The sequence below is a fragment of the Fukomys damarensis genome, unplaced genomic scaffold (assembly GCF_012274545.1).
Source record: "Fukomys damarensis isolate Sample0158 unplaced genomic scaffold, DMR_v1.0_HiC HiC_scaffold_34, whole genome shotgun sequence".
NCBI lineage: Eukaryota > Metazoa > Chordata > Mammalia > Rodentia > Bathyergidae > Fukomys > Fukomys damarensis.
This window is the reverse complement of record NW_022900946.1, coordinates 21,881,393-21,895,939: the sequence shown is the minus strand read 5'-3', so window position 1 is coordinate 21,895,939 and position 14,547 is coordinate 21,881,393. Positions and strand designations below refer to the sequence as shown.

The 14,547-nt window shown below is 52.7% G+C and overlaps 1 protein-coding gene and 1 long non-coding RNA gene across 4 annotated transcripts; one reads left to right on the top strand and one right to left on the bottom strand.

Annotated features, from left to right (window-relative positions):
- Window positions 1-2,192: 2,192 nt before the first annotated feature.
- LOC104859763 (tryptase beta-2) lies at window positions 2,193-5,522 on the bottom strand. Of its 2 annotated transcripts, XM_019206994.2 has the most exons (8): window positions 5,396-5,522; window positions 4,479-4,624; window positions 4,310-4,394; window positions 3,627-3,699; window positions 3,298-3,469; window positions 2,938-3,203; window positions 2,645-2,808; window positions 2,193-2,566 (listed from the first exon to the last, which is right to left on the bottom strand). In XM_019206994.2, exons 4-8 carry the CDS (start codon window positions 3,697-3,699, stop codon window positions 2,402-2,404), a joined length of 840 nt encoding a protein of 279 aa, XP_019062539.1. In that variant the 5' UTR covers window positions 4,310-4,394; window positions 4,479-4,624; window positions 5,396-5,522; the 3' UTR covers window positions 2,193-2,401. The 2 variants fall into 2 exon arrangements, with proteins under 2 accessions (XP_019062539.1, XP_010618838.1); XM_010620536.2 differs by lacking the exons at window positions 4,310-4,394; window positions 4,479-4,624; window positions 5,396-5,522 and adding an exon at window positions 3,851-3,870.
- Window positions 5,523-5,541: 19 nt separating this feature from the next.
- LOC104859886 lies at window positions 5,542-13,825 on the top strand. Of its 2 annotated transcripts, XR_002025231.2 has the most exons (4): window positions 5,542-5,596; window positions 11,922-12,122; window positions 12,667-12,740; window positions 12,977-13,825. It is a non-coding gene; the product is annotated as an uncharacterized LOC104859886 (long non-coding RNA). The 2 variants fall into 2 exon arrangements; XR_002025230.2 differs by lacking the exon at window positions 5,542-5,596 and having other exon boundaries at window positions 11,443-12,122.
- Window positions 13,826-14,547: the final 722 nt, after the last annotated feature.

Sequence of the window (14,547 nt, the reverse complement as noted above, 5' to 3'; positions counted from 1 at the left end):
CGCCCTCGCTCCCGTGCAGCTCTCACTCCCATGCAGCTGAAGAGTATAAATGTTTACACTTTTGGTTTCGGTTTTAGCCTATATATACCCCACCCTGAAAACTAAATCGGGCCTTGCTACGAAGAGAGCATGAGCCTGGAACTAAGTTCGTGAAACTGTTTGCTCTCCTGTTGTTCCTCCCTCGGGTTTGGGACCTGCTGGCAGGATTCTGACGTTGCGGCTCTCGACAATTCCCAGATTTATTTGAAGTGCAAATATGTTATTAAAAATAAAACCAAGTGGAACAATGGAGCGGTTTAGCACCTCCTCCCCAGTTGATTTCGCTCCAGAGAGTAAGGGTAGCAGGACTGTGGGGAGCTGTCACCGGGCAGAGCAGGGCCCAGGGACGCTGCTGGCATCCTCACCCCTCCTTTTTGTGGACAGCAGGCCCACAGAAATCGGGCTCTGGGGAAGAGCCAGGTGGGTCATTTCAGAATCTCCCCTGAGGAGGACAGATCATCCAGGGATTTTACCATGAGTGCATTTGCACCTGTCAACGGGGAGGAGAGGAAAGTGAAAAATCTCACCTCAAAGCCCCAGAATGAATCCTGAAGGACCGAGCCGTGTAACTTACCCATTTTTCTTGTGTGGCATTAGTGTGCAGTTTCAGCTTGACTGGCTCTGGGATCCACTGGGGAGATTGGCGGGGCACCCTTCTGAGTTCGCCTGGGTAGGTCATGGAGGCCCGGCCTGGGGCGCTGCGTCTGGTCCCCGGCCCCTTCCTCTCTGGCACTCCTCCTGCTCTGCTTCTCCGTCACCCTAAACCGGGCATCTTTTCTCCTCCACAATGACGTTCCTGCCTTGGAAGCAGCTAACCATGAACTGAGTCCTCCAAAAGCCATGAGCCAGGGTCGGGGATGTAGCTCCTTGGCACTGCACCTGCCTCACAAGTGCAAGGTCCTGAGTTCAATCCCCCGTACAAAAAAAGAAAGAAAATGCGTCCCATGAAACTACTTTAAATTGTGTCCAAGAAGCTGACTTCTACAGCTTATGGACACAATCGTGTCCACGCGCAATGCACACCAGGGTGGGGACAAAACAGCCGGTGCAAACATAGGGCGGCGTATCTGCTAGGGGGCCTCGTGATGGGCGCAAGACTCTGAAGGCCAGAGCACAGGAACAGTTGGCCAGAGGGAGCACAGACTTCCTCAATGGGCATATCAGTCCCCTCCATCCTTTCCTTGAGCACCCAAGTTCCTGCAGCTCACTTAGGAAAGGGTGGTAGGAAGGGACACCCTTCCAGCCCCCGTATGTCCCAGACAGGCTGCAGGGCTGGGCATCTAGAACACAATCGTGCATAGTTGCAAGAGGAGGCTTTTGGGATCCTATATGAGGGGAATGGTCTAGGCTGAAAAAAATAAATAAATGCATACAGGAGAAAACAATCCGAAGTTGCTGTAGAGGCAGAAACAGGGCATCCCAGAGGAGAGCACTCAAGGATCAGGAAGCACGGAAGGTAATGACCTCAGAGACTCCGCCCCAGCACGGCACAGGGACAGTGGACCCCTCGGCCCCACCTTGGCTCCAGCCAAGAAAAGGCTGCCCTCCTCGCACAGGGTGCAGCGGCTAGGGCTTGGGAGCCCTCACCAGCACCCGTGTGCGTAAGAAGAACCGTGACTACAGTCCTGGAGGCCCACTTGGGAACACCCCAAAGTCCACCAGCAGCAGCTAATGACCGAGAATGCCATCGATGTGGGGTTCAGGGGAAAGGCAAACCTCCAGGAGTGGCTCCAAGCAGATCACAGAGGAATCTCACACAAGAAACGGGGCAAGTTCCCAGCACAGTCCGCTCGGGACAGTGGGGAGGATGCTTGGGGTCGGAACCGGACCATGACTGTTGGGGGCTCCAGACGATAATGCTCAATTTCCTGACCCTGTTGCTCGCAGGGTGCCTAGCTGTCCTCTACTTTCATCTTTCAGGTTGTCCCTTCTGCTCTACATGTCCCAAGGCCGTGGCGCTGCTCACCAAAAGGAAGTAAGCCTTTGCAGAGTAGACACTAGGGACAAGGGCTCAGGCAAGAGGGCTCCCATGGCAACACACCAGCCTCAGGGGATGGGGACCCCACAGCCACAAAGCCATACCTGGCCCTGCCCGGGACCCTTCTCCCCAGTGACCCACAACAAGAGACCCAGGGACATCCATGAATGCTTTTCATGCATTTTAATGAGACACAGCTGCCAGGAGGGTGCGCATCAGCTACCCAAATAGGGGAAGGGTGTGAGGGCCAGGGACTCCAGACAGGGGAGGGGGCTCGGGGCAAGCAGGGAAGACTGGGTGGGGTTCAGCTGGGCAGGAGGCAGCCTGCTGGTGGCGAGAGGGGCCTCTTCTCCCTTGATGCAGGGGCAGCCCAGCCAAGCCAGCTCAGGCGTCCTTGGGGACATAGCGGTGGATCCAGTCCAGGTAATGGGTCACACGGGTGTAGATGCCAGGCCGGTTGGGCTGAGCACAGCCTTCACCCCAGCTGACCACGCCCGCCTGCAGCCAGGTGCCCCTCACCTTGCAGACCAGTGGCCCTCCGGAGTCACCCTGGGGAGGGTAAGAGTCAGTGCTCAAGAGCAAGGCCAGAATGCACAGGTGTGTGCGGTGAGTGTGGCTGGGGCCCACCTGGCAGGAGTCTCTTCGGCTATTCCCAGCACACAGCATGTCCTCGCGGACGATGTGAACGTGGTCCCCCGTGGAGAGGCCAATGTGGTACTTGGCATCACAGAGGTGATTTTCCACTATGGGGACCTTCACCTGTTTCAGGGGAAATGGGGGCGGGAGCGGCTCTGGGGTGAGAGAAGGAGTAATCTCAGGGAGGAACAGATCAAGGCCCATCCCTGTCCCCCCAAAGGAGCCCTGCAGCCGGTATACCCAGGTCCCTGCCTGTCCAAGCCCTCACTGTCCCTGCCACTCACCACCACTGTCCACATCACCCCAGCCCGTCACCCAGCACAGCGTCCCTGAGGGGAAGGTCTCGGAGGCAGGAGGCAGAGAGATGGGGTGGATGTGGCTGGAGACATTCACAGGGTCCTCCAGCTCCAGCAGGGCAATGTCTGCACCAGTCTGGACCTCGTAGTAGTCAGGGTGTGTAATGACCCGGCTAATGGGCAGCAGGTGGTCTTGGTAATAAAGGTGTTGCTCTCGGAGCTGTACCCGCAAGAATTCAGGGCTCATAATGTGCCTGGGAAAATCAAAGCCCTACTCAGGCCTGTGCTCTGGAGCACCCTGGGAGAAACTGGCACCGCGCCCCACCCGCCAGCCCTGTGGACACTCACGGTCCCACACAGTGAGCTGCAGTCAGCACCCACTGGGGGTGGATGAGTGATCCTCCGCAGAAATGCATCCAGAAGTTGTTGTTGACCCTCAGGCTCACCTGCCATGGCCACTTGCTGCCAGGGGCGTCCTGGCCCCCCACAATGCCTGCTCGCTCCAGGGCCAGGCCTGGGGCTGGGGCCAGGAGTAATTTCAACACCAGGCCACAGGCCCACCCTGGCTCAACCCTGCCCAGTGCTGGGGAGACTCTGGGCTTCTCTGAGCCCACCCATCCCAACCTATGGGGTGCGAGGCTGCAGGGAGAGACGGGGCCAGCCTGGGCAGGACTCACCAGGGACTGCGTGGACCGGACCAGACAGCAAAGGCAGTGCCAGCACCAGCAGGCTCAGCATCTGGCTCAGCATCTGAGAGGAATCAGGAGGGTCAGTCCCCCAGCATGAATCTGGCTAGGGGTCAGGGCTAGCTGGGGTCAGCAAAGGGTGGAGCCCGTGGAAATTAGGGGTTGGTCTACACTGGAGTCTCAGATGTCAGGGTCTCTGAGTCAGGAGGACTTACCCTGGCCAGTCCTTTTCCTCTCTGCCCCGCCTGCCCTCAAATCCCCATTTATCTCCCCAGAGCAAATCAGGTTGGAGGAGGAGGGGCGCCCTACCCTCCAATCCAGAGGAGGAGGAAGTGGATGACTCAGACCCAGGTCTGCCATGTGACACATGCCCCCACTACCCATATGTCCATCTGGTACCCACCAGTCCTATTGTTAGAGAGCAGAGGCCCAGCCACCCTCTCTTATAGGGTCTTGGAGTTTCAGGCCCTGTGATTCCCTAGTCCAGTTGCAGTGAACTAGGGGAGTGAAAGGGGCTCCTTTCACAGGATCCACTAGTCCCTCTGTGTATTGGGGTTCCTCGGTGGGCCTGGTGATAAGCTGAGTACTGCATGTTTGAGGGTCCCTCTCTCAGTTGCTGGATCTCTAGCACTAGAATGGTTCCAGCTTTCAGCTGTTGTGGTCGGACTACTAACCCAGTCAGGAGCGAAGATGTCTCACCAAAGAACTGCAGGCACAGTGGCAACTGGGGACTACACGTTCCCGCACTCTGTGTGTTTCCTAATAGGACACAAAGTGTGAGCCCATGTCCGTGTCCTCCCTCGAAGGAGCAACAGGGTGCCACGGACAGCAGTGTCGCCTCACCCGAAGTCCTCTGAGTCTCCAGAGCAGGGCTCAGCTATCCTCGCCTCGCTTCAGGAGAACAGTCATATGAGGCCTCCTTGTCAGAGGAAGAATCAGCCTCGGAGGGAGCAGTACCAAGTGCTCTGGCCAGGAAGGGGCCCTGTTGTCTTCAAGAGATCACACTTTGCAGAAAGATCCTGCAGCATGGCCTCTGGATCTTATCTGTGCAGCTCCACTGACCAGAGAGTAACTGATTATCTCAGGCATCTGCACTCCATCAACAGAGGGCATGGTGCATGGACGGCAGGCAGAGACAAGAAGAGACCCACACCCATCTCTTCTGGGCATTCCTCCCCAAAACCATCTCTGAGCCCTTCCACATCGAGATCCATCCATCCACCTCACTCCTGGCTCTCCCCAGGACCCCCTCCTCACCTTGGGCTCCTGGACTCCCACCTTGGGTCCCTCCACCCTGCCCTCTGTACACGCTGGGGCATACTGCTCTGGGCTCCACCCAGGCAGCATGGGACAGGCAAGTGGTATTCCACTCAATGAATCTGCTCCCTTGTTTTTCTCTAACAAACTCCTCCAGCCTCTCTTGGCCAAGGCTAATGAGATGGGATCCAGAGCACCCATATATGGTGAGGGGGTGGGGGCACAAGAGGTCTGGAGCCTGCAGGAACCACTGAGTCACAGGCTCCAGAGCTGGTCCTCCAAGTAGTGTTCCAATTGGCTCAGGCCTGGGAGGTGGACCAATCAGCAGCTGTGAGAATGCAATTGCTGTGATTGGCTAACTTCAGACCAATCAGTGGTTGTGAGGATAAGATTGTGCTGATAGGCTGACACTGAACCAATCAGTGGCTATGAGGATGTATTATGATCGGCTGACTCCAGACCAATCAGTGTCTGAGGGACTGAGATCCTTACGATTGACTTACTCTGAACCAGGTCTCCGCCAGAGGGGGCGCGCTGCAGTCCACTCAGCGGGGCAGGGCTGGGCTGCTCCACCTACAGCGGCGTTGTCTTGTCGCGCAGCCGGTAACTGCCCTCCGCCCGGTTGGTGCTGAACACCTGCCAGGGCTACCATAGGTCCTGCAAGGTTGGGCGAATATGAACAAGAAGCAGTGATTCGGCTCCTGGTGAGACCCTGGCAGCTAACTGCCCTTTCCCCACCTGTTTCCCCCAAGAGGAGAGGAGGCAGGGATGACCACGATTGCTGCCGGCCCTGAGCAGGTCCCGGATGTGGCCCTCTCCCTCTCTGCTCTGCGTGGAAGAGGGAACCGGGGTCATGCGGGCCAGGGTCAAAGGTCAGATGCGCAGCTCGTACTGGGCTGCCGGGATCTCCCAAGACCAGCAGCCACGGGAAGAGGCCAGCCAGGAGGGGCGGTGGATTCAGTTCACAGCCCCAGCTGACCACCCCGGCCTTTGGGCAGACCGGAGGCCCTCCAGAGAAGGGTGAGAACAGCCCTCCGCCGAGTCCGAGTGGGGACGACCTGGTAGGTGTTCCCATGCAAGCCGCAGTTCTGGGTGCATGGTGCCGTGCGGGTTGGACTAGGTCTGATTGCAAGTCCACCGCGGAGACTTTTGCTTCTCGCGGGCTGTATGGGGGCCACAGAGGCTCTAGGAAAGGCACAGACGCAGGAAGGGTCGGGGCTGTGGTCCCTGCGCTGGTGGGAGGTGGATAGACCATAGGATGGTGTACGGATCGGTGCAAGCAATAGTCCAGGTGAAACCCACACACAAACTGTCAGACAGGAAGGATACCTTACCACACATGTTGCTGGAATATTTATGTCTATTCCAGAGTATCGGCCATCAGCTGTTACTCCAGCCACACCTAGGAACTGATTCAAAACGGATCATAAACCTAAGTATAAAAATTAAAACTATATAACACCTAGGGAGAGAATTACCACCTTGCACAGACAGAGGGCACTGAGAAACACTAACATAGAAAAAAAAAAAAACTGGGTAAATTGGACTTTACCAAAAAAAAAAAAAAAAAAACCTCCTGCTCGTTGAATGGCACTGTTCTGAAAACAAAAGAGCCATCCAGAGCCCAGGAAAAGCATCTACAGCATGTGTATCTGTGCCCAAAAGTAAAGTATGGAGGAGGCAGAGAGGGAAGGAAAGGAGAAAGAAAAACACATTTCCAGTGCCACAATAAGGCTTTCGGTCCAGCGGAAACACGGGCGGCGGTCTGTGTGGGTGATCTGTGAAGGGCACACTGCCCTCGCTGGTCAGCCGGGGGCTGCAGACAAGGCCCTAAAGGGGCTGCAGCTGTCGAAACAAGTAAGCCGTGCCCACTTCTCTCTGCCTCTGTTCTGAGTCTCTGGGAGCCACGGGGACAGGGTGGGAGTCAGGCTGCATGGGAGCGGGAGAGATGCATGCAGAGTGCGGAGGAGGCAAATCAGCCGTAGAGGATGGGAGCGGCCCAAGATGGAGAAGAGTCGATCCGGGTGAGCGCCAGGGGCAGCATTACCACCCAGGCACGAGAAAGAAGGAGCCCGTGGATTCCCACCTAGATACCGAAATGCAGATACACCGGGGTGAGCTGCTGTGCACACGTGCACACGTGAATGTGCGTGCACACTTGTGTGTAAACCCATCGTGCACACGTGGCGGTAGTGTGCATACGTGGGTACACGTGTATTCCCTCGCTCTGTCCCCTGAGAAGGGCTGATGAGCGCAGAGACCCCCCAGGAGTCCTGAGCGGCACCCATCTCTCCCTCTTGGCTGCCAAGCACATTGTGCCCCTGGAAGGACCCAGGCTTCCTGGAGAAATGTCTGGATCCGGGGAGTGCAAGGGGACCTCGAAATAATCTCATGCAAGGGAAAATCCCAAGAGACATGAGGACACAGTAGCCAGCTACAGGAGCCCGTAGAGTCCCGTCAGGGCCAGTTCATACATCAGATAATAACTGTGGAAAAGAAACAGATTGAGAGCCAGGCGTGGTGGCACACACCTGTAATCCCAGCACTCGGGAGGCTGAGGCAGAAGGATCGCTGTGAGTTCGAGACCAGCCTGAGCTACATAGTGAGTTCCAGGGCAGTCTCAACTATGTAGTGAGACCTTGTCTCCTATATATATATCATAGGATGACAAGACCAAGTGCTTATTGTGTAGAGGGCCAATGATGGGGGTTGGTAAAAACAATTTACCCAAATTAGAATAAGAAAAGATTTTATTGGGTTGCAAGGTGAGGATTGTATAAGGATGAAGAGGATGTGGGAAATGGTCTCAGTTAATACATGTAGCTGTGGGGGAAATGCATTGTTCAGGGAATTTTGTTCCTTGTTGATGACCTGCATCAAAACTACAGCTGCACACCTCAGTTTCAAATTAACAAGATCATTTACTTCCGCCTCACAGAAGCCCCCTTCTCACTGGGAGAAAGATTTATCTTTATCTTATTCTGCCTTTACTCAGTGTTGGTACGTTATGTTATCTTACAGCCGCTTGGTCATTAAAGCTGGGCAGGAATCCTGCTGCCCAGGGTTAGAATCCTTTTGGTCCCAATAGGTAATCGCCACACTGGTGAAGCGAGAGGCAGCCAAAACTGGGGCAGGAGGAGGAAGTTTAAAACAGCCCACTCTCCAGAAACAGCTTAACAGCTGTTTTTGTACATGAGTGACCTCTCCTCATGTGACACATAATGGCAGTACTGAAACTAGTGAAATTGTTTTTCATTTGCCGTTCAACTAAAACTTTGCGAGGTGCAATTCGCACAGCGTGAAATTCATCATTTCAAAGTGAATAAGTTGGTAGCGGTCAGTACATTAACACTTTCACCCCACAGGAGACCCTGAATCCTTAAACAGACACCCTTCGTGCTCCCCATCCCTCAGCCCCTGTGAACTTCCAGTCTGTGTCCTGTCCTGTGGATTTACTGATTCCAAATATTTCATACAAATGGAATCGCAGTCTTGGGGGAGGCGGGGGTCCGGCTTCTTTGTCTCCCCGCGATTTGCAGGTTCCTGCGTGTTCTGGCGTGGATCTGGGCCCTGTTTCTCCCTGCGGCTGAACAGCGCCCCCCTGTGGACTCTCCAGTGTGTTTATTCATCCATCCACTCGTGGACATTGTTTGAATCCTTTCTGCCTTTGGCTTTCATGAACAGTGCTGCCGTGAACATGTGTCTCCCTGTAATGGAAGGCCTGTTGTCAGTGCCTTTCGGATGGGATTTCTGGGTCGTCGGTATTTATACCTTTAACTTCCCAAAGAACCGCTGAACTCGTTTCCACAGGCACTGCACCCCTGCACATCCCCACCAGCACATTACGAGGGCTCTAGTTTCTCCACAGCATTTGCTATTTTCCTTTTTACCCACCCTAGTAGGGGTAAAGTGGTCCTGGCACTCTGGGGGCACTCAAGTGACCCTCTGTGCGCATCTCTTTTGGGACTTTCAGTTCTCTTTCATTGATCAGTATATCTGTCTTTACATCAGTACTTCAGTTTGGACTCCTGCAGCCCTGTAGAAAATTTTGACATTGATTTGTAGTGGGAACTGAATCCAGGGATGCTCTACCACTGAACTACATCCCATCCCTTTTTATTTTTATTTTGAGACAGGGTCTCACTAAGTTGCCCAGGCTGGAACTTGCAATCCTCCTGCCTCAGCCTCCTGCATCACTGGAGTTACCGATATGCACCCCCACACCTGGCACCTTCCACCTTTTTTCTGTTCCCAACATGGTTTTAACTATTTGGGGCTACTTTTAATTCCACATGAATTTGAGGGTTGGTTTTTTTCATTTCTGAAAAGCAAAAGAGGCCACTAGAATTTTGATAGAGATTACACTGAATCTGTAGATCACTATGGGTAGAATTCTCACAGTAATATTGTCACAGCTTTCAAGCCATGAACATGTGATGTCTTTCCATTTATTTACCTCTACTTTCACTTCAGTATGTCGTAGACCTATTCTCTAGTTTTCAGTTTGTTTTAAAAATTTGTGCCTGGGATTTGTTCTAATCAGGTGCAATAAGACACAGACACAGAAATTAGTGTCAGGAAAAACGCAAGACCCCATCTCAAAATAAAAGTAAAAAGAAAGCTGGGGGTCAGCACTTTCCTAGCATGCACAAGGCCCTAGGTTTAGCCCCTAGTACTAAAAAATAAACGAACTGTTCTAAAATATTTTTAGAATTTTAATATGTTTAAAAAGAAAGAAAATATTACAGAAATACAGTCCCAGGGCCGATTTAAGCCTGCCAGGGAAGCTCGGCCCCCTGTGACCAGAGTCCTCACCCTCTGCAAAGTCCCTGTCATCTCATCTGTCCGCAGGTCCCGTGGTCTCTACCACAGGATAAGGCACAGGGCAGATCTTTCCTAACGGTCCTCTGTCTGGCCAGGGTCTGATGGCCAAGATGATTTGGGGCTCTTGTTGGGGCCTGGGACTTTCTCTGCTCCAAATCAGGCCAGGCTTAGAGGGTCCAACTGAGGCCTTCTAGGTCAGGGCTGCCCTCCCAGATGTGGAGAAACTGAGGCATAAGAGAAATGACCTGATGATCTGCATGATGCAGCCTCAATGCAAATTATTAAGTTTAATTCACCAAGGATAAAAGTCACATGATCACCTCAATAGATGTAGAAAAAAACCTTTGATAAAATTCAGCATCACTTTATGATATAAATCTTAAATGAACTAGGTATAGAATTTTCACGCCGAAGCATAACAGAGACTGTGTATGGCAAATCCACAACCAACACTATACTGAATGGAGAAAAACTGAAAGCATTTCCTTTTAAAGCAGGAATGTGACAATGGTGTTTGTGCTCACCACTCTTGCTTGATATAATACTTGAAATTTTGGTCAAAGCAGTGAGGCAAGAGAAAGAAGTAAAAGGGGTATATAAGGAAAAAGAAACAGCCAAATTATCCCTGTTTGCATATGATGTGACTCTATACCGAGAAACCCCTAAAGAGTCCACCGAAAGCTCTTAGAACTGGTAAACAAATTCAGCAAATATCAGGCTGCAAAATCACCACACACAAATCCCACTCACAATAGCTTTTAAAAGCCCAACCAAAGAGATGAGAGACCCCGACAATGAAAACTGTAAAACATTTAAGAAAGAAATTGCTGGGCATGGTGGCTCACACCTACAAACCCGCCACGTAGGAGATTGAGGCTGGTGAACCACAAGTTATTGAGAACCTGTCTCAGAAAAAAAACAAAAAAAGGAAGGAGGGGAAGCAAAGAAAGATGGAAGAAGACACTAGGAAATGAAAAGACCCCCCATATTCATGATTGGGACAAGCAAAATGGGGGGCTTGGGGGGGTTGTTGTTTGGGTTGTTTTGTTTTTGTTTGTTTTTGTTTGGTACTGGGTATCAAACTGAGGACCTCGCATTTGGGAGGCAGGCATGGTGCCACTGAGCTAAATCCCCAGCCCAGGGGAATCAAAACTGCTGAAATACAGGCCTGGGGATTTAGTTCAGTGGCGCCGCCACCCGCCTTGCAAGCACAGAGTCCCAAGTTCGATCCCAGTACAAAAAAAAAAATGTTGAAATGGCCATATGATTGAAAATGATCTACAGATCCAGTATAATTCCCATGAAAATGCCAATGTCATTCTTCGTAGAAATAGAAAATCCTAGAGGTAAGGGGAAAAAATGAGAACCAAGACCTGTCATGTCAAGGTACAAGATCCCAATGATGAATGTAACTGTAATGTATACCTAAAATGTACCAATAAACTCAATAAGATAAAAAAAAAAGAAATAGAAAATCCTAAAAATCATATGGAAACACACCAATTAACCAAAACAGTCCTAAGCAAAAAACAAAGTTGGAGGCATCACAATACCCAATTTCAAAATTTACTATAAAGCCATTCTAGCAAAAACAGCATGACATTGGCATTAAAAATAGACACACGCTAATAGAATAAAACAGAACAGAAAGGCCTAGAAATAAACCCATGCATCTATAATCATCTAATTCTCAACAAAGTTGCCCAAAATACAGTTTGAGAAAAGACTGCCTCTTTAACAAGTAGAAATGATACCCACATGTAGAAAATTAAAACTAGACCCCTATCTCCGATGTTGTACAAAAATCACCGCAAAAAGAATCAAAGACCTTAATGTAAGACATGAAACTTTGAAACTACTAGAGAAAAATGTAAGAGAAACACTTCAAGATGTAACTATCCTTTCCCCTCCCCTCCCCTCCTCTCCTCTCCAGTAAGGGAAGAGCATCATCAGGCCAGTCCTGATTGGTCCAACGTCAGCCAATCATAACACTTCTATCCTCGCAGCTGCTGATTGATCGAGCGTCCACCAATCATAACACTCACATCTTCACAGCTACTGATTCGTTTACCTCCCAGGTCTAAGCCAATTGGAACATTCCATGGAGGACCGGGTCCAAAGGTCTCATGATTTAGTGGTGTCTGCAGACCTGGACTTCTGTGTCATGTCCCTCCCCTCCCAACCCAGTCCCATATCTTTTCTCAGCCCACCTCCCCATCACCTGTGGGCACCTGCTGGTCCCATCTCATCAGACTTGCCCTCGACTTGAGAATGAGGAGGGAGCAGGTTCACTGAATGGAACACCACCTGTCTGCCCCATGCTTCCCGGGAGGATACCAGAGCGTATGCCCTAGGATGTGCAGAGGCCAGAATGGAGACACACAGGTCAGGGGTTCAGAGGCCAAGGTAAGGAGGGGTCCTTGGGGAAAACCAGGAGTGGGGTGGATGGACATGCAGGCAGTGGCCTGGAGTCCATCTTGTCCTGGAGCCCGTGCACTTGTCACCTCAGCTGATGAAGCACAGATCCCCAAGATAACTGGGTACACTCCAGTTAGGATGGCTGCGCAGATAAGGCTCAGAGGCCACAATGCAGGATCTATCTGTAGGTCTGGGTCTCTCAGGGGAGGGTGAGACCGATCCTATCTTGCCCTGGCTGCCTGGGTTCTGACTCTGAGTCATCCACTTCCTCCTCCTCTAGTTTGGAGGATGGGGCACCCCTCCTCTGACCCTGGCTACTCTGGACGGATAAATGGGGAGTACAGAACAGCAGGCCTGGCCAGGATAAATTCTCCTGACTCAGAGACCCCAACATCTGAGCATATGCTGGAGCGCTGACGCCCCAGACCCCGGTGTCCACCAACCCCCAATCCTGATGGGCCCCACCCTCCTCTGACCCCAACCAGCCCGTACTCCTGGCCGGGCTCACACTGCTCCCTCCCGGTTCTCCCAGATGCTGAGCCTGATGCTGAGCCTGCTGGCGCTAGGGGTGTCCCTCCTGTCCAGCTTGGTCCACATCAGCCCCTGGTGAGTCCTTCCTGGACTGGCCCTGTCTCTGCCCACACCCCACAGGCTGGGGCAGATGGGTTTAGAGGCTTGAACCAGGGTGGGGCTGTGTTCTGGTTTTGAGGTTGCTCCTGGCCCCACCCCCAGACCTGGCCCACCCCACCATGGCATAGTGGGGAGCCAGGAGGCCCCTGGCCGCAAGTGGCCCTGGCAGGTGAGCCTGAGGGTCAACACCTCACCTGGATACATTTCTGCAGGGTTCGCTCATCCACTCCCAGTGGGTGCTGACTGCAGCTCACTGCCTAAGACCATGAGTGTCCTTGGAGATAGCAGGTGGAGCATGGTTTCCTCCATGGTGCCAAGTGCACTTGGCCTGTTCCAGATAGAGTTCCTTTCCCTATGAATGTCACCGATCCCACAAAAATCCGGGTGCAACTGTGAGCAGCACCTCCATTACCACATCCAGCTGCTGCCCATCAGCCGGATCGTCTCACACTCCCGGTTCTACACCGTCCGAAATTGCACAGACATCGCCCTGCTGGAGCTGGAGGACCCTGGGAACATCTCCAGCCACACCCACCCCATCTCGCCACCTCCCACCTCAGAGATTTTCCCCTCCACAACACTGTGCTGAATGACACGCTGGGGTGATGTGGACACCAGTGCGTGGCAGGGACGGCGACGTCTTGAGTGGGTAGGAACTAGGTGGCTCCACGACCCCAGCCTTGATTTTTCTTTAGCATCAAGAACTGACAAGCTGGCTCAGGGTGGAAACTTGGAGATCTGAGGAGGGGAGGTGGCCAAGGCACCAGGTGCAGGAGCAGAGCCTTGGAGTCCTCAGGCCTGGGATACCCTGTGCGTGGAGACCCTGTGCGTGGATTCTACACGTGTGTGGTCTCATTTCTCATCCACCTTGGGGGGTTGGAGGGGGGAGTTCGGGTTTCCCAGCATACCTCTCCAAAGCAGCAAGGCAGGAAAACAGCAAATAAAGCTTCCGAAAAGAGAGACCCAGAAGCAGCGTGTACACTCTGGGAGTCTGAGGCAAGACGATTGCAATTTCATCCTAGCCTGGGCAAGGTGGCAAAGTTGTGAAAACCAGTCTGAAATAAATGTCTTTTAAGGGCTAGGAATGTAGCTCAGTGTAATCATTAAGGGTACCATTACCAGTTTTTTTTTAAAGCAACCCCTAAAGAATATAAAAGTCTGCTTCCTGCTTTTTGAACAAGAGGCCAAGACCAAATGAAATTGAACTTGGCCACTGCCAGCAATCTGGCTCCCTGGACACCACCAGCAGAAAGCAACGGGAGTTTGGTGATGAGAGGGACCTAAAAGGACCTTGAGGTGACAAATTAGAACACCACACCCTGTATCCCAGCTGGATGGAGAGGCTGCACTGCTTCCCCTGGGGCCCTAGGGAATGCAGCATAGGACCTGAAGGCTCAGCCCTTTCTCCCAGGGAGTCAGAGGAGCCTCAGCTGGAGGAGAGGAAAGTCTGAGCACAGCTCTGCCCCAGCATGAAGGGGACAATGGGACATGGCCTATTTCAGCAGCTTCAGGTTCTCTCTACCCTTGGTCCATGACAGCCACCACCATCCAACGCTGGCCAGTGTCACCAGTACTGGGAGCCACCTCTAGGCCCTTGCCCTTGGATTCCCATGTCTGAGGGGCCCAGGAAGCCTGGAGCAGGGTCGAAAGCCCTGCCCCTCTGGTGGGCTGGGCTGGAGAACTGAGCCTTCCGGGGCATGGGCAGGTGCCTCCGTGAGGGTCACCCACTTCCTGTGCTGCACAGTCAAGTCTGGGCTCCAGGACATATGTGGGTTCTCTGTCC